This window comes from Ranitomeya variabilis, chromosome 1 (assembly GCF_051348905.1).
Source record: "Ranitomeya variabilis isolate aRanVar5 chromosome 1, aRanVar5.hap1, whole genome shotgun sequence".
Classification (NCBI taxonomy): Eukaryota; Metazoa; Chordata; class Amphibia; order Anura; family Dendrobatidae; genus Ranitomeya; species Ranitomeya variabilis.
In genome coordinates, this window is record NC_135232.1 from 332,943,499 (window position 1) to 332,971,412 (window position 27,914).

At 45.8% G+C, this 27,914-nt stretch overlaps 1 protein-coding gene across 1 annotated transcript in view; it reads right to left on the reverse strand.

The window, feature by feature from the left end:
* Positions 1-27,914, reverse strand: part of LOC143817526 (uncharacterized) — a 265,837-nt gene that overhangs the window by 89,862 nt on the left and 148,061 nt on the right. Inside the window, exon 3 of the mRNA XM_077299011.1 lies at positions 8,188-8,395. Within this exon, the coding sequence (XP_077155126.1) occupies positions 8,188-8,358 (171 nt within the window). The 5' untranslated portion in view covers positions 8,359-8,395. The remainder of the gene's footprint in view (positions 1-8,187; positions 8,396-27,914) is intronic.

Below are 27,914 nucleotides of genomic sequence, written 5' to 3' on the forward strand. Positions count from 1 at the left end.
CTTCACATGAGACTCCCAATCGTCCGAAAAGACCAAAATATCATCCAAATATACAATCATGAATCTATCCAGGTACTTTCGGAAGATGTCATGCATAAAGGACTGAAACACAGATGGAGCATTAGAAAGCCCGAATGGCATCACCAAGTACTCAAAATGGCCCTCGGGCGTATTAAATGCTGTTTTCCATTCGCCGCCCCGTTTAATACGCACAAGATTCTACGCCCCTCGAAGATCTAAATTGGTGAACCTGCTAGCTCCCTTAATCCGAGCAAACAAATCAGACAGTAGCGGCAAAGGGTACTGAAATTTGACGGTGATTTTATTAAGAAGGCGGTAATCTATACAAGGTCTCAGAGAACCATCCTTCTTGGCCACAAAAAAGAACCCTGCTCCCAAAGGCGACGACGACGGGCGAATATGCCCTTTCTCCAAGGACTCCTTTATATAACTCCGCATTGAAGCGTGTTCTGGCACAGATAAATTGAACAGTCGGCCCTTCGGAAACTTACTACCAGGAATCAAATTAATAGCACAATCGCAATCCCTATGAGGAGGTAGGGCACTGGATTTGGGCTCATCAAATACATCCTGGTAATCTGACAAGAACTCAGGGACTTCAGAAGGATGGGAAGACGAAATAGACAACAATGGGACATCCCCATGTACCCCTTGACAACCCCAACTGGATACAGACATTGATTTCCAATCCAATACAGGATTATGGACCTGTAGCCATGGCAAACCCAAAACGACCACATCATGCAGATTATGCAACACCAAAAAGCGAATATCCTCCTGATGTGCAGGAGCCATGCACATGGTCAATTGAGTCCAGTACTGAGGCTTATTCTTGGCCAAAGGTGTAGCATCAATTCCTCTCAATGGAATAGGATACTGCAAGGGCTCCAAGAAAAAACCACAGCGCCTGGCAAACTCCAAGTCCATCAAATTCAGGGCAGCGCCTGAATCCACAAATGCCATAACAGAATAGGACGACAAAGAGCAAATCAGAGTAACGGACAAAAGGAATTTTGGCTGTACCGTACCAATGGTGGCAGACCTAGCGAACCGTTTAGTGCGCTTAGGACAATCAGAGATAGCATGAGTGGAGTCACCACAGTAAAAACACAGCCCATTCTGACGTCTGTATTCTTGCCGTTCAGCTCTGGTCAAGGTCCTATCACATTGCATAGGCTCAGGCTTCTGCTCAGAAAACACCGCCAAATGGTGCACATTTTTGCGCTCACGTAAGCGTCGATCGATCTGAATGACCAAGGACATAGACTCATTCAGACCAGCAGGCGTGGGGAATCCCACCATAACATCCTTAAGGGCTTCAGAAAGACCCTTTCTGAAAATTGCCGCCAGGGCACACTCATTCCACTGAGTAAGCACAGACCACTTTCTGAACTTCTGACAATGTACCTCCGCTTCATCCTGACCCTGACACAAAGCCAGCAAAATTTTCTCTGCCTGATCCACTGAATCTGGTTCATCATAAAGCAATCCAAGCGCCAGAAAAACTGCATCTACATTACGCAATGCAGGATCTCCTGGCGCAAGGGAAAATGCCCAGTCTTGAGGGTCGCCACGTAGCAAAGAAATAATGATTTTTACTTGCTGAATGAGGTCACCAGAGGAGCGGGGTTTCAAAGCAAAAAACAGTCTACAATTATTTTTGAAATTCAGGAACTTAGATCTATCCCCAGAAAACAAATCAGGAATTGGAATTCTGGGTTCTAACATCGGGTTCTGAACTACATAATCTTGAATGCTTTGTACCCTTGCAGTGAGTTGATCCACACAAGAGGACAGACCTTGAATGTCCATATCTACACCTGTGTCCTGAACCACCCAGAGGTTAAGGGTAAAAGAGATACAAAACACACTGCAGAGAAAAAAAAATGGTCTCAGAACTTCTCTTATCCCTCTATTGAGATGCATTAACATTTTGTGGGCCAGCTGTACTGTTATGTTGGGCTGGTGGTTAGGAGCCCTAGAAATGACCAGATGAGCAAACTAGCAATACAGGACGAGCTCTGGGAAGTGGGAGCTCTGCTGACCGCAACGCTAATCCTATCACAACAACTAGAAATAGCCGTGGAGCGTTCCTGACTCTGCCTAGACGCCTCTTCACAGCCTAAGAGCTAACTACCCCTAAAGATAGAAAATACAGCCTACCTTGCCTCAGAGACATTCCCCAAAGAAATAGGCAGCCCCCACATATATTGACTGTGAGTTAAGATGGAAGTCACAAACACAGGAATGAAATAGGTTTCAGCATAGGAGGCCAGACTGAACTAAACAGACTGAGGATAGAAAAGGTATCTTTGCGGTCAGCATAAAAAACTAACAAAAAACCACGCAGAGTGTGCAAAAGAAACCACCGCACCGACTCACGGCGCGGTGGTGCCACTCTGCATCCCAGAGCTTCCAGCTAACAAGATTAAATATGATAGCAAGCTGGACAAAAACACAGTGGTAACAAATAAGCTAGCAGGGACTTAGCTTTTGCTGAAGTAGAAAGGTCATCTGAAAGATCCAAGAGAACTGAACCAGTACTAGGACATTGACAGCTGGCATCAAGTAACGATCTGAGTGGAGTTAAATAGAGCAGCCAGCCAAGGGCTGAACGAGATCAGCTGGAGAAGGAATCTCAGAACCAGCAGCTCCACTCACAACCACCAGAGGGAGTACATGAACAGAACTCGCCGAAGTACCATTCATAACCACAGGAGGGAGCTCGAGAACAGAATTCACAAAACTGAGCCACTAGTAATTGTCGGCTGTGGTAAAGGTTAGCAAAATCTGATAACCATGAAGGACTGTATTTTCCAACCATGGTGTTCCCTTTTAACTTGCACAAGTAGATTATTTCCTTTTCTATAGCAATAAATGTATGACTTAAACTCTCTAAGCTCTAGATGTAAAGTACTAGGACCTTAACAGAGAAAAACTTTTGTTGTCACTGTTAATAAATGAGGGGTTTGAACATTAAACTCTCCTTTAATAACTCAAATTTCCTTAACAAGATGTATTCAGGATTAGGTTTTCTAATCAGACAACCTTTAACCCCTTCCCGACCCATGACGCCTATGTGGCGTCATGGAATGATCGCGTCCCTGCAGATCGGGTGAAGGGGTTAACTCCTATTTTACCCGATCTGCAGGGAGAGGGGGAGTGGTACTTCAGCCCAGGGGGGCTTCACCCCCCCGTGGCTACGATCGCTCTGATTGGCTGTTGAAAGTGAAACTGCCAATCAGAGCGATTTGTAATATTTCACCTAAAAAACTGGTGAAATATTACAATCCAGCCATGGCCGATGCTGCAATACCATCGGCCATGGCTGGAAAACCTGAAGTGAAACCCCCCCACCCCACCGATCGCCCCCCCAGTGCTCCGTTATGGGGTCCGGTCCCCTCCGTCCTGTGCTCCGCTCCCCCGTCCTCCTGCCCGCTCCCCCCCTGCTCCTATGTCACCCCCCGGTGCTCCGACGCCCCCCCCGTGCCCCGATCTCCCCCCCCCTTATACTTACCGAGGCTCCCGGTGTCGGTCCGTCTCCTCGCTGGGCGCCGCTATCTTCCAAAATGGCGGGCGCATGCTCAGTGCGCCCGCCGAATCTGCCGGCCGGCAGATTCATTACAAGTACATTTTGATCGCTGTGGTAGGTTCTATCACAGCGATCAAAATAAAAAAATAATAAATAAACCCCCCCCCCCTTTATCACCCCCATAGGTAGGGACAATAATAAAATAAAGAAAATATTTTTTTTTCTTTTTCCACTAGGGTTAGGGTTAGAACTAGGGTTAGAACTAGGGGTAGGGTTAGGGGTAGGGTTAGGGTTACGGGTAGGGTTAGGGTTAGGGGTAGGGTTATGGCATGTGCACACAGAGCGGATCGGCCGCGGATCCGCAGCAGATCGGCCGCGGATCCGCAGCGGATCGGCCGCGGATCCGCAGCGGATCCGCAGCGGATCGGCCGCGGATCCGCAGCGCATCGACCGCGGATCCGCAGCGGATCGGCCGCGGATCTGCAGCAGATCGGCCGCGGATCCGCAGCGGATTGGCAGCGGATCCGCAGCGGATTGGCCGCGGATCCGCAGCGGATTGGCAGCGGATTGGCTGCAGATCCGCAGCGGATTGGCAGCGGATTGGCCGCGGATCCGCAGCGGATTGGCCGCGGATCCGCAGCGGATTGGCAGCGGATTGGCCGCGGATCCGCAGCGGATTGGCCGCGGATCCGCAGCGGATTGGCCACGGATCCGCAGCGGATTGGCCGCTGCGAATTCGAAGCAGTTTTCCATCAGGTTTACAGTACCATGTACACCTAAGGAAAACCAAATCCGCTGTGCCCATGGTGCGGAAAATTCCGTGCAGAAACGCTGCATTGTATTTTCCGCAGCATGTCAATTCTTTGTGCGGATTCCGCAGCGTTTTACACCTGTTCCTCAATAGGAATCCGCAGGTGAAATCCGCACAAAAAAACACTGGAAATCTGCTGTAAATCCGCAGGTAAAACGCAGTGCCTTTTACCTGCAGATTTTTCAAAAATCGTGCGGAAAAATCTCACACGAATCCGCAACGTGGGCACATAGCCTTAGGGTTAGGGTTGGAATTAGAGTTAGGGTTGGAATTAGGGCTAGGGTTTGAAATAGGGTTAAGATTAGGCTTGTGGTTAGGGTTACGGATAGGGTTAGGGGTGTGTTGGGGTTACATTTGTGGTTAGGGTTGGGATTAGGGTTACGGTTGGGATTAGGGTTAGGATTAGGGTTGGAATTAGGGTTACGGGTGTGTTGCGGTTAGGGTTGTGGTTAGGGGTGTGTTGGGGTTAGGGTTGTGATTAGGGTTATGGCTACAGTTGGGATTAGGATTAGGGGTGTGTTGGGGTTAGTGTTGAAGTTAGAATTGAGGGGTTTCCACTGTTTAGGCACATCAGGGGTCTCCAAACGCAACATGGCGCCACCATTGATTCCAGCCAATCTTGCGTTCAAAAAGTCAAATGGTGCTCCCGCCCTTCCAAGCCCCGACGTGCGCCCAAACAGTGGTTTACCCCCACATATGGGGTATCATCGTACTCAGGACAAACTGGACAACAACATTTGGGGTCCTGTTGTGATCCGCTTTTTGGGCTCCCCTAGTGGTGGCTGGTGGTACTGGAGACTTGTGTGTTCTTTTCTGCCTCAGCTCACCTGCTTCCATCAGTTTTGGGAGTTCCCTATTTAGCCTTGCTCTCCAGTCACTTCCTTGCCGGTCATCATTGTAACCTGAGTCTTTCAGTTGCATGTTCCTGCTACCAGTCTGCTGATCAGCTAAGTGGACTCTTGTCCTTTTTGTTTTGTATTTTTTGTCCAGTTTACAGTTTGTCATTTCCTGTTACTGGAAGCTCTTGTGGACTGAAATTGCCACTCCTGTGTCATGAGTTGACACAGGAGTCTTAAAGTAATTTCAGGATGGGTTTTTGAAAGGGTTTTTCAGCTGACCGTGAAGTCCTCTTTTGTATCCTTCCTCTATCTAGTAAGTGGACCTCGCTTTGCTAAATCTACCTTCATACTGTGTATGTCTTTTCCTCTGAACTCACCGTTAATATATGTGGGGGCTACTATCATCTTTGGGGAATTTCACTAGAGGTAAGCCAGGTCTGTTCCTTCCTCTTCCAGGCGTAGTTAGTTCTCCGGCTGGCGCATGGCATCTAGGCAGCCGTAGGAATGCTTCCTGGCTACTGTTAGTTGTGTGGTAGATTTAGGTCACGGTCAGCTTGAGTTTCCATCACCCGAGGGCTAGTCTGTTATTTTGTGTTTCTGATGTTCCCATGCCATTGGGGAATCATGACAGGGTCCAATTTCTCCTATTACCCTTGGGAAAATAAAAAATTCTGGGCTAAAAATCATTTTTGAGGAAAGAAAAATTATTTTTTTATTTTCACAGCTCTGCGTTATAAACTTCTGTGAAGCACCTGGGGGTTATAAGTGCTCACGATGCATCTAGATAAGTTCCTTGGGGGGTCTAGTTTCCAAAATGGGGTCACTTGTAGGGGAGCTCCAATGTTTAGGCACACAGGGGCTCTCCAAACGCGACATGGTGTCCGCTAACGATTGGAGCTAATTTTCCATTCAAAAAGTCAAATGGCACGCCTCCCCTTTCCGAGCCTTGCCGTGCACCCAAACAGTGGTTTACCCCCACATATGAGGTATCGGCATACTCAGGAGAAATTGCCCAACAAATTTTAGGATCCATTTTATCCTGTTGCCCATGTGAAAATGAAAGAATTGAGGCTAAAAGAAATTTTGTGTGAAAAAAAAGTACTTTTTCATTTTTGCGGATCAATTTGTGAAGCACCTGGGGGTTTAAAGTGCTCACTATGCCTCTAGATGAGTTCCTTGGGGGGTCTAGTTTCCAAAATGGGGTCACTTGTGGAGGAGCTCCAATGTTTAGGCACACAGGGGCTTTCCAAACGCGACATGGTGTCCGCTAACGATGGAGATAATTTTTCATTCAAAAAGTCAAATGGCGCTCCTTCCCTTCCGAGCCTTACCATGTGCCCAAACAGTGGTTTACCCCCACATGTGAGGTATTGGTGTACTCAGGAGAAATTGCCCAACAAAATTTAGGATCCATTTTATCCTGTTGCCCATGTGAAAATGAAAAAATTGAGGCTAAAATAATTTTTTTGTGAAAAAAAAGTACTTTTTCATTTTTACGGATCAATTTGTGAAGCACCTGGGGGTTTAAAGTGCTCACTATGCTTCTAGATAAGTTCCTTGGGGGGTCTAGTTTCCAAAATGTGGTCACTTGTGGGGGAGCTCCAATGTTTAGGCACACGGGGGCTCTCCAAACGCGACATGGTGTCCGCTAAAGATTGGAGCCAATTTTTCATTCAAAAAGTCAAATGGCGCTCCTTCCCTTCCGAGCCCTGCCGTGCGCCCAAACAGTGGTTTACCCCCACATATGAGGTATCAGCGTACTCAGGACAAATTGGACAACAACGTCCGTGGTCCAGTTTCTCCTTTTACCCTTGGGAAAATAAAAAATTGTTGCTAAAAGATCATTTTTGTGACTAAAAAGTTAAATGTTCATTTTTTACTTCCATGTTGCTTCTGCTGCTGTGAAACACCTGAAGGGTTAATAAACTTCTTGAATGTGGTTTTGAGCACCTTGAGGGGTGCAGTTTTTAGAATGGTGTCACTTTTGGGTATTTTCAGCCATATAGAACCCTCAAACTGACTTCAAATGTGAGGTGGTCCCTAAAAAAAATGGTTTTGTAAATTTTGTTGTAAAAATGAGAAATCACTGGTCAAATTTTAACCCTTATAACTCCCTAGCAAAAAAAAAAATTGTTTCCAAAATTGTGCTGATGTAAAGTAGACATGTGGGAAATGTTATTTATTAACTATTTTGTGTCACATAACTCTCTGGTTTAACAGAATAAAAATTCAAAATGTGAAAATTGCGAAATTTTCAAAATTTTTGCCAAATTTCCGTTTTTTTCACAAATAAACTCAGAAATTATCGACCTAAATTTACCACTAACATGAAGTCTAATATGTCACGAAAAAACAATCTCAGAATCGCTAGGATCCATTGAAGCGTTCCTGAGTTATTACCTCATAAAGGGACACTGGTCAGAATTGCAAAAAACTGCAACTTTTGTTGTCACTGTTAATAAATGAGGGGTTTGAACATTAAACTCTCCTTTAATAACTCAAATTTCCTTAACAAGATGTATTCAGGATTAGGTTTTCTAATCAGACAACCTTTAATATACAATGAGGCCCATTTACTAATGCTTTTTAGTGGTTACATTGATTTAATTAAGCCTAGGTAGTCGGTAGATGTGGCAAATTAATCACAGTGACTCATGTTGTGTGGTCGATATGTCACGTCTTGCTGGAAGTTAGACACCTTTCACTTCTGCCGACTCTTAGTTGCCTTACTATTAAACAAGCTTTTGGCTAACAAAAGTATGGCACACATCAATATTAATTTTGGCACATATTTGGACTCCACTTAGCCAAGCCCACAATCATCGAGCATGGTGCTCTTTCTTTTTGGTGTAAAACTGTGATTTATCAGTTTAGGACATTTTGAGACAGAAAATAGGTGCAACAACCTTAGTAAATGTGACATGGAAAGGAAAGGGTGGATAGTTTCAGTGCGTGAAATCAGTACAGCAAAGCAAATCTCTTACACGGTGTTCGGGTGATCTGTCAATCTGGTGAAGGACAATTGTATTTTCTCGCCTGTCTGCTGAATTTAGAGAATCATATTCACTGTCTTCTTCTTCGGAGAAGAGAATTGGAGACAAGCTTCCTGCAAATGGAACAAACAATCCAGCATCTTCGTGTTGCTTTTTCTCCATCTTGAGTGCATATGATCTTTGATGATCTTTGAAAAAACTTAAATAAATAAGAAGCAAGGTTATAAAACAAGACTATCGGTATATTTTGACATTCCAGTTTCAGCCACCTTTCATGAGTGCTAATTGACTATTTGGAAGTCCATCAACACTCGTTTACGGCCTGTTTCCACAAGCAATGTGGAAACACATAGCATCAGGTTATCAGCAGCACAAATCCTGTTTACACAGAGCGATGTGCTGCTGATAAAATTATGTTTTTGTTAGCGCAAATTATCTGATCACCTGACAAACTAGAGTTTTCCCTCACTCGTTAGGTGATCACCGCAATGTTTACATGGGCTGAAATTGGGAGCAATTATTTGCCGAGTTTCTACAAAATATTATGATAAAATAAAAATTTGCATTGGGTTTATTTATTTTTGAGGAGAAAAGTCAGTGGCTTTCATTTAATTTCCTTATACATGCAGGTCACACATATTCATATCTATGGCACCTAATAGACAATTTGGTAATGGTGTGACAAATACTCCGGTATATCTTGTAAGTGTATTTATGTAAGCATTATTATTGTGGAGTTTAAAAAAATGTTCCACCAAAAGTGATTTATCATATTGGCAACCTTTACCATAGGGGGTTTAATCCCAGAGTCCAGCGGCACAGCCTAGCAGCAGGGGTACTGTTGGGCGGCTGACTTCCTCCCTTGCAGGTCCACCAGCAGGAGTGGTGCATTCCGTATCAAGTTTTAGAGGTTTCCATGGAAAGGTAAGTGATTTCTACAGTTTCTTTAAAATGTGTGCGAAGATCCTCTCCACCGACACTTCTGGCCAGTAGGCACGGCTACCTTTATTACAACTGTATTGAAAAAACAGGGTTGACTACAATTTCCGGTACAACGGAACCATAAATGTGGGATGTACAGGCCAAATAGAGTGTGAATAGACCTATAATGTAGAAATCCAGGCAATCTGTCACAAAGACAGGGATCATCGAACGGTGTGCTGCCTACCTGGCGCTCGAGTCCGACACATCGCTGATCGGGTGGACAGATTACTGGGAGGGGCTGGTGAGGACCCAGCAGTCATGGTGCACATTGGCACAAATGACAAAGTTAGAGGTAGGTGGAAGGTCCTTAAAGATGATTTCACGGAATTAGGCTGCAAGCTGAAAGCAAGGACCTCCAACGTGGTATTTTCTGAAATACTGCCTGTACCACGTGCCACGCAAGAGGGGTAACGGGAGGTTAATAAGTGGCTCAAGAATTGGTGTAGGAAGAAGGGGTTTGGGTTCCTGCAGAACTGGGCTGACTTCTCAGTTGGCTACAGGCTCTACGCTAGGGACGGGCTGCATCTCAATGGGGAAGGTGCAGCTGTGCTGGGGGAGAAAATGGCTAGAAGGTTGGAGGAGTGTTTAAACTAGGGAATGGGGGAGGGTATTCATTTTATAGGAGGGGAAGATAGGGCAGATAGAGACCTGGGCACACATAAGGAAGTTGGGGGTGGCGGTGGCATGGGGGTGGGGTTAGTTACAGTTAATAATTTAAGAAAGAATAGAGGTACAGAGAGGAACATCAAGTGCATGTATACTAACGCCAGAAGCCTCGCCAACAAAATGGATTAATTAGAACTAATGTTGTTGGAGCATAATTATGACATGGTGGGGATATCTGAAACATGGCTGGATGAGAGCCATGACTGGGCTGTTAACTTGCAGGGTTATAGTCTGTTCAGAAATGACCGAATGGATAGGCGAGGGGGAGGAGTGTGTCTATATGTAAAATCGTCCTTAAAACCCATCCGGTGTGATAATGTAGGTGAATCTAATGAAAATGTAGAGTCCCTGTGGGTGGAGATAAGGGGAGGGGGAAAAATAATAAATTACTGATAGGGGTTTGTTATAAGTCTCCAAAAATAATGGAAGCAACGGAGAATAACCTCATAAAGCAAATAGATGAAGCTGCGACTCAAGGAGAAGTCATTATTATGGGGGACTTCAACTACCCTGAAATAGATTGGGGAACAGAAACCTGCAGGTCCAGCAAAGGTAATCGGTTTTTGACAACTATGAGAGACAATTACCTTTCACAACTGGTTCAGGACCCAACAAGAAGGGGGGCACTGCTAGACCTAATATTAACCAACAGGCCAGACCGCATATCAAATATAAGGGTTGGGGGTCACTTGGGGAATAGTGATCACAAAATAATAAGTTTTCATGTCTCCTTTAATAAGATGTGTAGTAGAGGGGTGACAAGGACACTAAACTTCAGGAGGGCAAATTTCCAATGGATAAGAGAGGATCTTGGTGCAATTAACTGGGACGATATCCTGAGACATAAAAATACACAAAGAAAATGGGAGACGTTTATTAGCATCCTGGATAGGACCTGTGCACAGTATATGCCGTATGGGAATAAACATACTAGAAATAGGAGGAAACCAATATGGCTAAATAGAGCTGTAAGGGGCACAATAAGTGACAAAAAGAAAGCATTTAGAGAATTAAAGGAAGTAGGTAGTGATGAGGCATTAAATAAATACAGAAAATTAAATAAATTCTTTAAAAAGCAAATCAAGGCAGCAAAAATTGAGACAGAGAGACTCATTGCCAGAGAGAGTAAAAATAATCCCAAAATATTCTTTAACTACGTAAATAGTAAGAAATGATAGTGTTGGTCCCCTTAAAAATAGTCTGGGTGAAATGGTGGATGAGGATGAGGAAAAAGCCAATATGCTAAATTACTTTTTTCCATCAGTATTTACAAAAGAAAATCCCATGGCAGACAATATGATCAGTGATAACAAAAATTCCCCATTAAATGTCATCTGCTTAACCCAGCAGGAAGTACGGCGGCGTCTAAAAATCACTAAAATTGACAAATCCCCTGGCCCGGATGGGATACACCCCCGAGTACTGCGGGAACTAAGTACGGTCATTGACAGACCATTATTTTTAATCTTTAAAGAATCCATAATAACAGGGTCTGTACCACAGGACTGGCGTATAGCTAATGTGGTGCCAATATTCAAAACGGGGACAAAAACTGAACTCGGTAATTATAGGCCAGTAAGCTTAACCTCTATTGTGGGTAAAATCCTGGAGGGCATTCTAAGGGATGCTATACTGGAGTATCTGAAGTGGAATAACCTCATGACCCAGTATCAGCATGGGTTTACTAGGGACCGTTCATGTCAGACTAATTTGATCAGCTTCTATGAAGAGGTAAGTTCTGGACTGGACCAAGGGAACCCAGTAGATGTAGTGTATATGGACTTTTCAAAAGCTTTTGATACGGTGCCACACAAAAGGTTGATACATAAAATGAGAATAATGGGGATAGGGGAAAATATGTGTAAGTGGGTTAAGAGCTGGCTCAGGGATAGGAAACAATGGGTGGTTACTAATGGAGAATACTCGGACTGGGTCACGGTTAGCAGTGGGGTACCACAGGGGTCAGTATTGGGCCCTCTTCTTTTTAACATATTTATTAATGACCTTGTAGGGGGCATTCAGAGTAGAATTTCAATATTTGCAGATGACACTAAACTCTGCAGGGTAATCAATACAGAGGAGGACAATTTTATATTACAGGATGATTTATGTAAACTAGAAGCTTGGGCTGATAAATGGCAAATGAGCTTTAATGGGGATAAATGTAAGGTCATGCACTTGGGTAAAAGTAATAAGATGTATAACTATGTGCTTAATTCTAAAACTCTGGGCAAAACCGTCAATGAAAAAGACCTGGGTGTATGGGTGGATGACAAACTCATATTCAGTGGCCAGTGTCAGGCAGCTGCTACAAAGGCAAATAAAATAATGGGATGCATTAAAAGAGGCATAGATGCTCATGAGGAGAACATAATTTTACCTTTATACAAGTCACTAGTTCGACCTCACTTAGAATACTGTGCACAGCTCTGGTCTCCGGTGTATAAGAAAGACATAGCTGAACTAGAGCGGGTGCAGAGAAGAGCGACCAAGGTTATTAGAGGACTGGGGGGTCTGCAATACCAAGATAGGTTATTACACTTGGGGCTATTTAGTTTGGAAAAACGAAGGCTAAGGGGTGATCTTATTTTAATGTATAAATATATGAGGGGACAGTACAAAGATCTTTCTGATGATCTTTTTAATCATAGACCTGAGACAGGGACAAGGGGGCATCCTCTACGTCTGGAGGAAAGAAGGTTTAACCCCTTCCTGACATCTGACGTACTATCCCGTCGAGGTGGGGTGGGCCCGTATGACCACCAACGGGATAGTACGTCATACGCGATCGGCCGCGCTCACGGGGGGAGCGCGGCCGATCGCGGCCGGGTGTCAGCTGCATATCGCAGCTGACATCCGGCACTATGTGCCAGGAGCGGTCACGGACCGCCCCCGGCACATTAACCCCCGGCACACCGCGATCAAACATGATCGCGGTGTACCGGCGGTATAGGGAAGCATCGCGCAGGGAGGGGTCTCCCTGCGGGCTTCACTGAGACCCCCGGAGCAACGCGATGTGATCGCATTACTCCGAGGGTCTCCTACCTCCCTCCGCGCCGCAGGTCCCGGATCCAAGATGGCCGCGGCATCCGGGTCCTGCAGGGAGGGAGGTGGCTTACCGAGTGTCTGCTCAGAGCAGACACTTGGTAAGCCTGCAGCCCTGCACAGCAGATCGCTGTGCACACTGCCAGATCAATGATCTGTGATGTCCCCCCCTGGGACAAAGTAAAAAAATTCCCCACATGTGTAAAAAAATAAATAAAAAAAATATCCTAAATAAAGAAAAAAAATATATATATTATTCCCATAAATACATTTCTTTTGCTAAATAAAATAAAAAAAACAATAAAAGTACACATATTTAGTATCGCCGCGTCCATAACGACCCAACCTATAAAACTGCCCCACTAGTTAACCCCTTCAGTAAACACCGTAAGAAAAAAAAAAAAAAAAACGAGGTAAAAAACAACGCTTTATTATCATACCGCCGAACAAAAAGCGGAATAACACGCGATCAAAAGGACTGATATAAATAACCATGGTACCGCTGAAAACGTCATCTTGTCCCGCAAAAAACAAGCCACCATACAGCATCATCAGCAAAAAAACAAAAAAGTTATAGTCCTGAGAATAAAGCGATACCAAAATAATTATTTTTTCTATAAAATAGTTTTTATCGTATAAAAGCGCCAAAACATAAAAAAAAATGATATAAATGAGATATCGCTGTAATCGTACTGACCCGACGAATAAAACTGCTTTATCAATTTTACCAAACGCGGAACGGTATAAACGCCTCCCCCAAAAGAAATTCATGAATAGCTGGTTTTTGATCACTCTGCCTCACAAAAATCGGAATAAAAAGCGATCAAAAAATGTCACGTGTCCGAAAATGTTACCAATAAAAACGTCAACTCGTCCCACAAAAAACAAGATCTCACATGACTCTGTGGACTCAAATATGGAAAAATTTCAGCTCTCAAAATGTGGTAACGCAAAAAATATTTTTTGCAATGAAAAGCGTCTTTCAGTGTGTGACGGCTGCCAATCATAAAAATCCGCTAAAAAACCCGCTATAAAAGTAAATCAAACCCCCCTTCATCACCCCCTTAGTTAGGGAAAAATAAAAAAATAAAAAAATGTATTTATTTCCATTTTCCCATTAGGGTTAGGGTTAGGGCTAGAGTTAGGACTAGAGTTAGGACTAGAGTTAGGGCTAGGGTTAGAGCTAGGGTTAGGGCTAGGGTTAGGGTTAGGGTTGGGGCTAGGGTTGTGGCTAGGGTTAGGGCTAGGGTTGGGCTAGGGTTAGGGCTAGGGTTAGGGCTAGGGTTGGGGCTAGGGTTAGGGCTAGGGTTAGGGCTAGTGTTACGGCTAGTGTTAGGGCTAGTGATAGGGCTAGGGTTATTGCTCGGGTTAGGGCTAGGGTTAGGGCTAGGGTTGGGGCTACAGTTAGGGTTGGGGCTAAAGATAGGGTTAGGGTTTGGATTACATTTACGGTTGGGAATAGGGTTGGGTGTGTCTGGGTTAGAGGAGTGGTTAGGGTTACTGTTGGGATTAGGGTAAGGGGTGTGTTTGGATTAGGGTTTCAGTTATAATTGGGTGGGTTTCCACTGTTTAGGCACATCAGGGGCTCTCCAAACGGGACATGGCATCCGATCTGAATTCCAGCCAATTCTGCGTTGAAAAAGGAAAACAGTGCTCCTTCCCTTCAGAGCTCTCCCGTGTGCCCAAACAGGGGTTTACCCCAACATATGGGGTATCAGTGTACTCAGGACAAATTGGACATCATCTTTTGGGGTCCAATTTCTCCTGCTACCCTTGGGAAAATACAAAACTAGGGGCCAAAAAATAAGTTTTGTGGGAAAAAAAAGATTTTTTATTTTCACGGCTCTGCGTTGTAAACTGTAGTGAAACACTTGGGGGTTCAAAGTTCTCACAACACATCTAGATAAGTTCCTTGGGGGGTCTAGTTTCCAATATGGGGTCACTTGTGGGGGGTTTGTACTGTTTGGGTACATCAGGGGCTCTGCAAATGCAACATGACGCCTGCCGACCAATCCATTTAAGTCTGCATTCCAAATGGCGCTCCTTCCCTTCTGAGCTCTGTCATGCGCCCAAACAGTGGTTCCCCCCCACATATGGGGTATCAGCGTACTCAGGACAAATTGGACAACAACTTTTGGGGTCCAATTTATCCTGATACCCTTGTGAAAATACAAAACTGGGGGCTAAAAATCATTTTTATGAAAAAAAAAAAGAATTTTTATTTTCACGGCTCTGCATTATAAACTGTAGTGAAACACTTGGGGGTTCAAAGTTCTCACAACACATCTAGATAAGTTCCTTGGAGGGTCTAGTTTCCAATATGGGGTCACTTGTGGGGGGTTTGTACTGTTTGGGTACATCAGGGGCTCTGCAAATGCAACGTGACGCCTGCAGACCAATCCATTTAAGTCTGCATTCCAAATGGCGCTCCTTCCCTTCCGAGCTCTGTCATGCGCCCAAACAGTGGTTCCCCCCCACATATGGGGTATCAGCGTACTCAGGACAAATTGGACAACAACTTTTGGGGTCCAATTTATCCTGATACCCTTGTGAAAATACAAAACTGGGGGCTAAAAATCATTTTTGTGAAAAAAAAAAGAATTTTTATTTTCACGGCTCTGCGTTATAAACTGTAGTGAAACACTTGGGGGTTCAAAGCTCTCAAAACACATCTAGATAAGTTCCTTAGGGGGTCTACTTTCCAAAATGGTGTCACTTGTGGGGGGTTTTAATGTTTAGGCACATCAGGGGCTCTCCAAACGCAACATGGCATCCCATCTTAATTCCAGTCAATTTTGCATTGAAAAGTAAAATAGCGCTCCTTCCCTTCCGAGCTCTGCTGTGCGCCCAAACAGTGGTTTACCCCCACATATGGGGTATCGTCGTACTCAGGACAAATTGCACAACAACTTTTGTGGTCTAATTTCTTCTCTTACCCTTGGGGAAATAAAAAAATGGGGGCGAAAAGATCATTTTTGTGAAAAAATATGATTTTTTATTTTTACGGCTCTGCATTATAAACTTCTGTGAAGCACTTGTTGGGTCAAAGTGCTCAACACACATCTAGATAAGTTCCTTAAGGGGTCTACTTTCCAAAATGGTGTCACTTGTGGGGGGTTTCAATGTTTAGGCACATCAGGGGCTCTCCAAACGCAACATGGCGTCCCATCTCAATTCCAGTCAATTTTGCATTGTAAAGTCAAATGGCGCTCCTTCCCTTCCGAGCTCTGCCCTGCGCCCAAACAATGGTTTACACCCACATATGGGGTATCAGCGTACTCAGGACAAATTGCACAACAATTTTTCGGGTCTAATTTCTTCTCTTACCCTTGGGAAAATAAAAAATTGGGGGCAAAAAGATCATTTTTGTGAAAAAAATATGATTTTTTATTTTTACGGCTCTGCATTATAAACTTCTGTGAAGCACTTGTTGGGTCAAAGTGCTCACCACACATCTAGATAAGATCCTTAGGGGGTCTACTTTCCAAAATGGTGTCACTTGTGGGGGGTTTCAATGTTTAGGCACATCAGGGGCTCTCCAAATGCAACATGGCGTCCCATCTCAATTCCAGTCAATTTTGCATTGAAAAGTCAAATGGCGCTCCTTTCCTTCCGAGCTCTGCCCTGCTCCCAAACAATGGTTTACACCCACATATGGGGTATCAGCGTACTCAGGACAAATTGCACAACAATTTTTCGGGTCCAATTTCTTCTCTTACCCTTGGGAAAATAAAAAATTGGGGGCGAAAAGATCATTTTTGTGAAAAAATATGATTTTTTATTTTTACGGCTCTGCATTATAAACTTCTGTGAAGCACTTGTTGGGTCAAAGTGCTCAACACACATCTAGATAAGTTCCTTAAGGGGTCTACTTTCCAAAATGGTGTCACTTGTACAGGGTTTCAATGTTTAGGCACATCAGGGGCTCTCCAAACGCAACATGGCGTCCCATCTCAATTCCAGTCAATTTTGCATTGAAAAGTCAAATGGCGCTCCTTCCCTTCCGAGCTCTGCCCTGCGCCCAAACAATGGTTTACACCCACATATGGGGTATCAGCGTACTCAGGACAAATTGCACAACAATTTTTCGGGTCTAATTTCTTCTCTTACCCTTGGGAAAATAAAAAATTGGGGGCGAAAAGATCATTTTTGTGAAAAAAATATGATTTTTTATTTTTACGGCTCTGCATTATAAACTTCTGTGAAGCACTTGTTGGGTCAAAGTGCTCACCACACATCTAGATAAGATCCTTAGGGGGTCTACTTTCCAAAATGGTGTCACTTGTGGGGGGTTTCAATGTTTAGGCACATCAGGGGCTCTCCAAATGCAACATGGCGTCCCATCTCAATTCCAGTCAATTTTGCATTGAAAAGTCAAATGGCGCTCCTTTCCTTCCGAGCTCTGCCATGCGCCCAAACAGTGGTTTACCCCCACATATGGGGTATCAGCGTACTCAGGACAAATTGTATAACAAATTTTGGGGTCTATTTTCTCCTGTTACCCTTGGTAAAATAAAACAAATTGGAGCTGAAATAAATTTTGTGTGAAAAAAAGTTAAATGTTTATTTTTATTTAAACATTCCAAAAATTCCTGTGAAACACCTGAAGGGTTAATAAACTTTTTGAAAGTGGTTTTGAGTACCTTGAGGGGTGCAGTTTTTAGAATGGTGTCACACTTGGGTATTTTCTATCATATAGACCCCTCAAAATTACTTCAAATGAGATGTGGTCCCTAAAAAAAAATGGTGTTGTAAAAATGAGAAATTGCTGGTCAAATTTTAACCCTTATAACTCCGTCACAAAAAAAAATTTTGGTTCCGAAATTGTGCTGATGTAAAGTAGACATGTGGGAAATGTTACTTATTAAGTATTTTGCGTGACATATGTCTGTGATTTAAGGGCATAAAAATTCAAAGTTGGAAAATTGCGAAATTTTCAAAATTTTCGCCAAATATTCGTTTTTTTCACAAATAAACGCAAGTTATATAGAAGAAATTTTACCACTATCATGAAGTACAATATGTCACGAGAAAACAATGTCTGAATCGCCAAGATCCGTTGAAGCGTTCCAGAGTTATAACCTCATAAAGGGACAGTGGTCAGAATTGTAAAAATTGGCCCGGTCATTAACGTGCAAACCACCCTTGGGGGTGAAGGGGTTAAGCATAATAACAGACGCGGATTCTTTACTGTAAGAGCAGTGAGACTATGGAACTCTCTGCCGTATGATGTTGTAATGAGTGATTCATTACTTAAATTTAAGAGGGGACTGGATACCTTTCTGGGAAAGTATAATGTTACAGGGTATATATACTAGATTCCTTGCTAGGGCGTTGATCCAGGGAACTAGTCTGATTGGCGTATGTGGAGTCGAGAAGGAATTTTTTTCCCCAATGTGGAGCTTACTCTTTGCCACATGGTTTTTTTTTGCCTTCCTCTGGATCAACATGTTAGGGCATGTTAGGTTAGGCTATGGGTTGAACTAGATGGACTTAAAGTCTTCCTTCAACCTTAATAACTATGTTACTATGTTGATGAAGTGGACGAGGGCAAGGCCGCCCATGCATATCCATGATCTGGCCCAGCAAAACTTCCACACTCAGATTCCATCTTAACAAACGTATCTTTACTGTTATACATTTTCATTAACACAGCGGAACACAATAATAGACAGTACAAAATATGCCTATTCACAGAAATAACGTGTAATAACAAACTTTCCCTCACTGTCCCTATCCACATGTTACCAGTTCCTTTGCTCCAAGAGGTTATCTTCCCACGTCGCAGGCCTGTCTGTCACTGCAGGGAGACGTTCCAGCCGAGGAGAAAACAACAGGGAGTGAACAAAACTCTGTCTCTCAGGTCCAGACTGTAATCCTTGGGGTTCAGCAGATAAGGGTGGAATGTTCGGCCTCTCAACAGAGGACCCGCTTACAGTTCATGGACTCCAGGATCTGTGAAGATGTCACCGCTGAGTGCCCTGCAGTGTGGGAGCTGGGAACAATCTGGATGTCAGTTTCCAAGAGAGAGAGATCTTCCAGGCAATCCTCTATATCGCATCAACAGGAGGAGGCCAGCACACACAAACTTCTCTCTGCACCGACTGATTTCCCGGGCTCTTCTTCTTCTCTCCCTCCTTCCTGGTCACATGACATAACAGGGGGGAGTCTAGCCAATACAGTTTGTTTCTCTGTAATCACATTCGGCATAGGTATAACTTCTGGCCACACGGGGGCAGTGTCTGTCACAGATTCTATGTCAATGATAACAGAACAGTCACAGCCGGCCAGCTCATTACACGCCCCCCCACTTGAAGGTTGGCAGTCCCTGTCAACGACTGTCTCCAGGGCGGCGATGGCTGTGGAGGTTGTAGGACCCGGCTGTGAAAAGGGCCACACATATTGGTCTCTGTAGGACTGTCCCGGGGGCACTCCTGCGGTGGTCCTCGCTGTCCGCCTAACGGGTGCTAGTCTCTCTCCCCGATCAGTCACTCCACTCTCCGCCCCAGTCGGTAAGTCAGTCGAGGAGGTAAGGGGTGCAGACGTGTCAGTCAGGCGAGCAGGGGTAGGGATGTTTTCCACCTCTACATCCCCGGTATCGGTGTCTCCCACAGTATTAGTGACATCCGTCTCTCTAGGCATTATAGGAGGGGAGTCAGGCTGAGAACGACAGGGGCGCAACATGTTACGGTGCAGGGTGCGGAGGCTGCCGCTGTCTTCGCCTTGTACTTGGTAGACGGGGCCACCAGGGTACGGGTGTCCAATGATTCGATAGACTTCGGTCTCCCACTTGGGCCGGAGTTTTCCTTGCGGTTTCTTTATATGAACTAGGACTAGTTGACCCACACTCAGTAGGTCTTCTTGTACTGGAAGTGGATCAGTGTGGACCTGGTCCTGGATCTGCTGTTTCACCAGCCGGTATACAGTTTCCATCCTTTGACGGTGTGCTTGTAGCCAGGAAGGATAGGTACCACAGGTGTCTTCATCAGAGTTAGACAGGTGTAGCTCATGGATGCCTTTGCCTGGGCGGCCAAAAAGGAGGGTGTAAGGCGTGTATCCGGTGACAGAATGGACTTGATTGTTATAGGCCCACAGCAGTTCTGGGAGGAATCGAGGCCAGTCGGGCTTTTTGTCTTCTGCTAAGGTTCGGATCAGTTGTAAGAGAGTCTGGTTGATACGTTCACACGCGCCATTCCCTTGTGGATGATACGGGGTGGACCTGGACTTCTTGATTCCATACATCTGCTGAAGTTCTTCAATGACTCGCCCTTCGAAACACGCCCCCTGATCCGAGTGCAGCCGCTCCGGACACCCGTAGACCCGAACGAAGTGTTGACAGATGGCCTGTGCAGCTGATTCGGCAGTCTGATCTTTGGTAGCAACAGCGACGGCGAATTTCGTGAAGTGGTCCACCATCACCAGACAGTACTGGTAGCCACTATTCGCCGTTCCGATCAACAGATAGTCCACCATCAACAACTCGAGGGGCCTGGATGTGCTAATGGTCTGGATGGGTGCACGCTGCTCAGTAGACTTGTGGAGTTCACATGTACGACAGCTTAGGCAGAGGGTTGGACACCTTCGGCCAAGATCCGGTGTCCCAGGTAATCGATCTCCTGCTGGAATAGACGGCACTTGCTGGGCTTCAACTTCAAGCCGTGTTTCTTCAAGCGCTGGAACACTTTGCCAAGCTTGTGAAGATGATCCTCAAAGGTGGCAGAGTATACCACGATGTCATCAAGGTATATCAGCGTGAATTCGAAGTTGAAATCTCCCAGACAGCGTTCCATCAGTCTCTGAAAGGTCCCTGGTGCGTTACTCAAGCCGAATGGCATCCGGTCAAACTCGTACAGGCCCATAGGAAGGATGAAGGCGGTCTTTTCTCTGTCCTTCTTACTCATGGGGACCTGCCAATATCCACTGGCCAAGTCTAGAGACGAAAAATATTTGGCCTTTTTCAGGGCGGTCAGTGACTCTTCGATCCGGGGGAGTGGATAGGAGTCCCGGATCGTGCAAGCGTTCAACCGACGGTAGTCTACGCAAAATCTCAGGGATCCATCTTTCTTTTTGACTATCACCACGGGTGCAGCCCATGGGCTCTGGCTTTCCCGCACCACTCCGGCGTGTAGCATAGATTCTAAGAGGCTTTTCACCTCCTGGTATTGTTGAGGTGGTATTTGTCGGTACCTCTCGCGAATAGGGGCAGCATCGCCCGTGGGAATCTCGTGTTGGATACTGGTGGTGTACCCGAAGTCGGTGTCATGCTTTGCAAAGGAGTCTTGGTGTTCTCGCAGTAGTTTCTCCATTTGAGACACTTCCTGTTTGGTGTACTGGGACGGGTCCAGTTGCACTTTTTCCAGTAGTTTTCGCCCAATGTCTTCATCATCTGCTTGAGCATTCATGGCTGAGACAGTTACTGTCCGGCCATCTTCTGTAGACGTGGTGAATTGTAAGGGTCCCATGGGGTTCACTTCTGTGGGTAGAGCATATACTCTGGCAAGTTGCATGCCAGCCTCGAGAGCTACACCTACGTCTGCGGTGTTGTTTAGCCTGACAGGGACTCTTCCGTTCCTCACAACGGCTAAGGTGCGGGCGACTAGTGGGTTTAGCTTACTCCCACTTGGAGCCCTCGGCTCGATTAACACTTCAACTCCTTCAAGCTGTCGGTTGGTGTTAAGAGGCAGGGTAATGACTGTCTCTTTTTCAGCGGGCAAAGTAATCCGGGTACAGCGGGGCACTTTAATGGCTGCTAGAGGTAGTTGTTCCTTTGCCATCTGTTGAAGTCCAACGGTCCGGATTACGCGCTGGAACGCCAGACGAGTCGGTTTATGTTTGGTAACTTTCTGCCAGTACTTGGGCCCTTTTCTTGTCAACAGCATAAGATCCAGGTCTTTCAAGATATTCATTCCGATTATTACTGGGGTCTCGGAGCCGAAGCCTTCCTTGACAATGACGATTCCTCATTTCCCTAGGTCTTGTCCACAGGCCTTCGTATGCATCCAGGCGACTCCGGTTACTGGAATGGGTAGGTTATTAGCCGCAATTATCTTAATGGTGGTATCTGGATCACAAGCAGTTCTTGGTTTGAGGTACTTTTCATAAAACTGTTCAGAGATCGTGGTCACTTGCGACCCAGTGTCCATCAATCCTTGCACCGCAACTCCCTCCAGAATAACTTCAAGTATAGGACTACTCGAGGCAAGAGTACTCCGTTGCTGGTTCTGTTTTTCTACACCCCGTTCTCTGTCCCCCCCTGCTGCTCGAACCTCAGCTGCAGGGGTGTCTAGTTTAACGGCGGCCATTGTGGTGAGACCTGGCGTGGTGGCTCTGCTAGTGGATGTAGCCGATATTCTGTTCGGCGTGGTAACTGACGGTTTGTTCGTTGAGGACAACGATTCGCCCTGTGACGAGGGTCACCACATGACCAACACGGTCCTGCGGGACGGCTAGGTCGTATCCGCTGGTCTCTCTGTCGTTCTAGTGTTAACTGTGACACCTGTTGCTGTAAATCTGCTACCATCTGTTTCAGCTCCTCGGTGTCACTGTTGGGCTGTTTACTGTTTAATATGGATCTGCACGCAGCGCTCTGAGTCCCCACATCCATGACGGGTCCCCTAGAACGTTCTATGGCTTCCTGCTTGACTTCAGCGAAGGTGAGAGTCGGCGTCATCCGAATCAAGTCCTGTAGCGTACGGTTAAGATACTGGTCTCTCAGCCCTATAACGAATTGGTCTCTCAGTACCAGGTCACGAGGAGCCATAGTAGCCAGTTGTTCCCCTTTTGCACAGACTTGTTCAAGGAGTACCTGAAGGGCATTTGCATATTAATAATAATAATAATAATAATCTTTATTTATATAGCGCCAACATATTCCGCAGCGCCTTACAGTTTAACAGTTTCAAACACAACAGTCATAGGTAACAATGTTAACAATACAGCAATAAAGCAAAATAAGACGACCCTGCTCGTGAGAGCTTACAATCTACAATGAGGTGGGGGAGATACACAGTACAGGTGTGTATTTACAATGATGTATTTACAATGATGGTCCAGCCATCTTCAGGGGGTGGGGGGTAGGTGAGATAGTGAATGGGCTACACACACACAAACATAAAATGACTGATTAGGGAACGCGATAGGCCGCTCTGAACAAATGAGTTTTGAGTGAGCGCCTAAAGCTATGCAAGTTGTGGATGGTCCTAATATCTTGGGGTAGAGCATTCCAGAGGATTGGCGCAGCACGGGAGAAGTCTTGGAGTCGGGAGTGGGAGGTACGGATTAGTGCAGAGGTTAGTCGAAAGTCGTTTGCAGAGCGCAGCGGTCGACTAGGCCGATAGACAGAAATGAGGGAGGAGATGTAAGGGGGTGCCGCACTGTGGAGAGCTTTGTGGGTGAGAACAAGTACTTTGAATTGTATCCTGTAATGAATGGGCAGCCAGTGTAATGACTGGCGAAGAGCGGACACGTCCGAGTAACGATTAGCCAGATGGACGACCCTGGCTGCTGCATTAAGGATAGACTGGAGAGGGGAAAGTCGCCTGAGGGGGAGGCCAATTAAAAGAGAGTTACAGTAGTCCAGACGGGAGTGGATTAGGGCGACAGTGAGAGTTTTTGTTGTCTCCATGGTGAGAAAAGGGCGGATTCTAGAGATGTTCTTTAGGTGTAAGCGGCACGAGCGGGCAAGAGATTGTATGTGGGAGGTGAAGGAGAGATCGGAGTCAAACATGACACCCAGACAGCGTGCCTGCTGCCGGGGTGTTATTATGGTGCCACCCACGGAGAGGGAAATGTCAGATTTAGGGAGGTTAGTAGAAGGCGGGAGCAGAAGAAGTTCAGTTTTGGAGAGGTTGAGCTTCAGATAGAGAGCGGACATGATGTTAGAGACTGCAGACAGACAGTCAGTGGCGTTCTGTAGTACAGCGGGGGTAAGGTCAGGGGCTGATGTGTATAGTTGTGTGTCATCAGCATAAAGATGGTACTGAAAGCCAAATCTGCTGATGGTCTGTCCAATTGGGGCCGTGTAGAGGGAGAAGAGAAGGGGGCCAAGGACTGAGCCCTGAGGTACCCCGACAGTGAGAGGAAGAGGAGATGAAGTGGAGCCGGAGAACAGAACACTGAAGGAGCGTTCAGAAAGATAGGAAGAGAACCAGGAGAGAGCAGTGTTCTTAATGCCTAGTGACTGGAGCCTAGAGAGTAGGAGAGGGTGGTCAACAGTGTCGAAAGCTGCAGAAAGATCGAGGAGAATGAGCAGAGAGTGGTCACCGTTACATTTTGCTGTCAGAAGGTCATTGGTCACCTTGATGAGTGCAGTTTCTGTTGAATGTAGGGGGCGGAACCCGGACTGTGAAGGGTCTAGGAGGGAATGAGTGGAGAGGTAACGGGTAAGGCGGGAGTAGACTAGGCGCTCCAGGAGTTTTGAGATGAAGGGTAGATTGGAGACCGGTCTGTAGTTGTTTGCACATGATGGGTCAAGGGTGGGTTTTTTTAGTAATGGAGTAATGATAGAGTGTTTGAAGGAGGAGGGGAAAATGCCAGAGGAGAGGGAGAGATTAAAGATTGCAGTTAGGTGAGTTGTGACGACTGGAGAGAGAGACTGGAGGAGGTGTGAGGGAATGGGGTCGGTGGTGCATGTAGTCGGACGAGAAGAGGAGAGGAGCTTGGAGACTTCTTCTTCTGTGATGGTATCGAATGTGGAGAGTGAGCCAGGGGAGATGCAGGGAGGAATGGGAGTCATTGCACTTGGTGTCTGGGAGCGGATTTCCTGACGGATGTTATCTATTTTCTCTATAAAGTGGGAGGCCAGGTCATCAGCACAAATGTCTGTGATAGGGTCTTGTGCTTTTGGCCTGAGGAGGGAGTGAAATGTGTCAAAAAGTTTCTTGGGGTTGTTGGATAGTGAGGAGATCAGGGTGGTGAAGTAGGTCTGTTTGGCAAGGTGAAGGGCAGAGTTATAGGTCCTTAACATAAATTTGAAGTGCAAGAAGTCTTCTGGGGTGCGAGTTTTCCTCCATAAGCGTTCAGCACACCTGGAGCATCGCTGGAGGAATCGGGTTTGCGATGTGAGCCAGGGCTGTTTCACTCTGTGTTTGGAGGTTCTGAAGGTGGGGGGAGCTACTTGGTCTAGGGTGCTTCTAAGAGTGTCATTGAAGTAATGTACAGCCAGATCAGGACAGGGACAAGAGGAGATTGGGGACAGTGATGAGTGTAAGGAGTCTGAAAGTGTGTGAGGATTAATAGCATGTAGATTTCTGAATGTGTGGTAGGTAGGAGAGTGCTGGGGTGGGCGAGGAATTGTGAGTGTGAAGGAGAGAATGTTGTGGTCAGAGAGGGGAAGTGGTGAGTTATCGAGGTGGGGAATTGAACAGAGCCGGACAAAGACCAGGTCCAGGGTGTTACCGTCTTTGTGTGTTTCAGAGGTTGAGAGCTGTGAGAGGCCGAGAGAAGTGGTTAGTGATAGAAGCTGGGATGCAGATGTGGACGTGGGGCTGTTAATGGGAATGTTGAAGTCTCCCAGGATAAGGGTTGGTAATTCTGAGGACATGAAGTGCGGCAGCCAGGCTGAGAAGTCGTCCAGGAAGTGGGTAGGTGAGCCTGGGGGCCGGTATATGACCGCTACTCTGAGGGAGAGGGGACGGAAGAGCCTGACGGTGTGGACCTCAAAAGAAGGGAATGAAAGTGAAACAACTGGGGGTATAACCTGGAACGTGCATTGGGGGGACAAGAGTATGCCGACTCCACCACCAGGTCTGTTAGTGGGTCTTGGGGAATGGGAGAATTGTAAGCCACCATGGGAAATGGCAGCAGGGGAGACAGTGTCAGAGTCTTGGATCCAGGTTTCAGTGAGGGCCAACAGATTGAGAGAGTTGTTCAGAAAGTAGTTGTGCAGGAAAGGGAGCTTGTTACATACAGACCGTGGATTCCAATATTGGGGAATGTCCTCCCATTCAAGCTGTGTCCGTCTAAAGAACAGGTATCGCAGTGTTCCCTGGTACGTAGTAGGTCCATAGGTCTTTTCCAGCACCCGCACCAAATCCTCCAACACACGCTGCCCCCTGACCGTCTCCAGTCTGACTGTCATCCATGCCTCCCCCTCTAGCGTCAGTACCGCCATTTCTGCCAAGGTCTTAGGGTCAATATTATACATTTCTCCCAGTATCCGCACTTGTTCCGCCCACTCTGGTACGGGGTAGTTTCGCCCGCCAAATTTCCTGACCTGGTTTACAATGGACACCGGCGGCGGTTTCTGACTGTATACTGGGCCTGGGTGGGAATCTTGCTGGGCACAAATCCTGCCGACTACGCCAGATGAAGTGTGCGAGGGCAAGGCCGCCCATGCATATCCATGATCTGGCCCAGCAAAACTTCCACACTCAGATTCCATCTTAACAAACGTATCTTTACTGTTATACATTTTCATTAACACAGTGGAACACAATAATAGACAGTACGAAATATGCCTATTCACAGAAATAACGTGTAATAACAAACTTTCCCTCACTGTCCCTATCCACACGTTACCAGTTCCTTTGCTCCAAGAGGTTATCTTCCCACATCGCAGGCCTGTCTGTCACTGCAGGGAGACGCTCCAGCCGAGGAGAAAACAACAGGGAGTGAACAAAACTCTGTCTCTCAGGTCCAGACTGTAATCCTTGGCGTTCAGCAGATAAGGGTGGAATGTTCGGCCTCTCAACAGAGGACCCGCTTACAGTTCATGGACTCCAGGATCTATGAAGATGTCACCGCTGAGTGCTCTGCAGTGTGGGAGCTGGGAACAATCTGGATGTCAGTTTCCAAGAGAGAGAGATCATCCAGGCAATCCTCTATATCGCATCAACAGGAGGAGGCCAGCACACACAAACTTCTCTCTGCACCGACTGATTTCCCGGGCTCTTCTTCTTCTCTCCCTCCTTCCTGGTCACATGACATAACAGGGGGGAGTCTAGCCAATACAGTTTGTTTCTCTGTAATCACATTCGGCATAGGTATAACTTCTGGCCACACGGGGGCAGTGTCTGTCACAGATTCTATGTCAATGATAACAGAACAGTCACAGCCGGCCAGCTCATTACATTACTATGAAAATCTGTCAACAAAATTCCTGTTCCTCTTCATCCTTGTTCCTCCTATTTGATAGGTTGCATGAACTGGAAAATGCTTCTTCATCCATAATCTCAGCAGTTTTATCAAACAAGTAAAAGAAGAATTGGGTACCCAGTCCAAGATATGAGAAGGAAGCTGGGGGCATAGGCACTGTAGAAGGGCCAAGAGAGACAAGGACATGGCTGCCCCCCATTTTGGTGGTTATTAAAGGGAACCGTTCACTGTGAAAATGCCGTCCAATCTGCAGGCACCATGTTATGGAGTTGAGTAGATTGTGCTATAGTTTTGTGAGAAAAGACTCAGTATAATCTGTGTTTTCATCCTTTAAGCCTCTACTCTTTCTAAGATTTTTTGTCCAGTGGGCGGGCCTATCAGTGATTGACAGCTTCCATTGTATAAGTGTGCACATAGAGACAGCTGTCACTCACTGATCGGACCGCCCACTAGACCAAAAACCTCAGAAAGAGCAGAGGCTTAAATGATTAATACACAGATAATACTGAGTCTTTTCTCACATAATTATATATCAATCTGCTCCGCACTCCCTGCTCCATAACATGGTGCCTGCAATATTGGACTGCATTTTCATGGTGACAGGTTCACTTTATTACTCTATGGCAGAGTGTGTAGATTCATTTAGTCCAGTATGTTTCAATATATGAAATATCATTTTGGCTGGTAAAGGCTCAAGTATCCGATACTGTGGATAATAAAAATAAGATATTAAGATCAGTAGGGCGGCCTCAAAGTAATTACATTCCTTGCAGCTGCTCTATGCTTTTATCTTCTTTTACTCTCATCTCTCCAGCTCTTAAAAGGCAATATTATGGTAATAAGTATATATTCTAGAATAGTTCACCATTAAGGTCCATAGTCTATTAGCCATAGTCATTGCAAAAAAATAAAAGTAGTAAAAATAATAA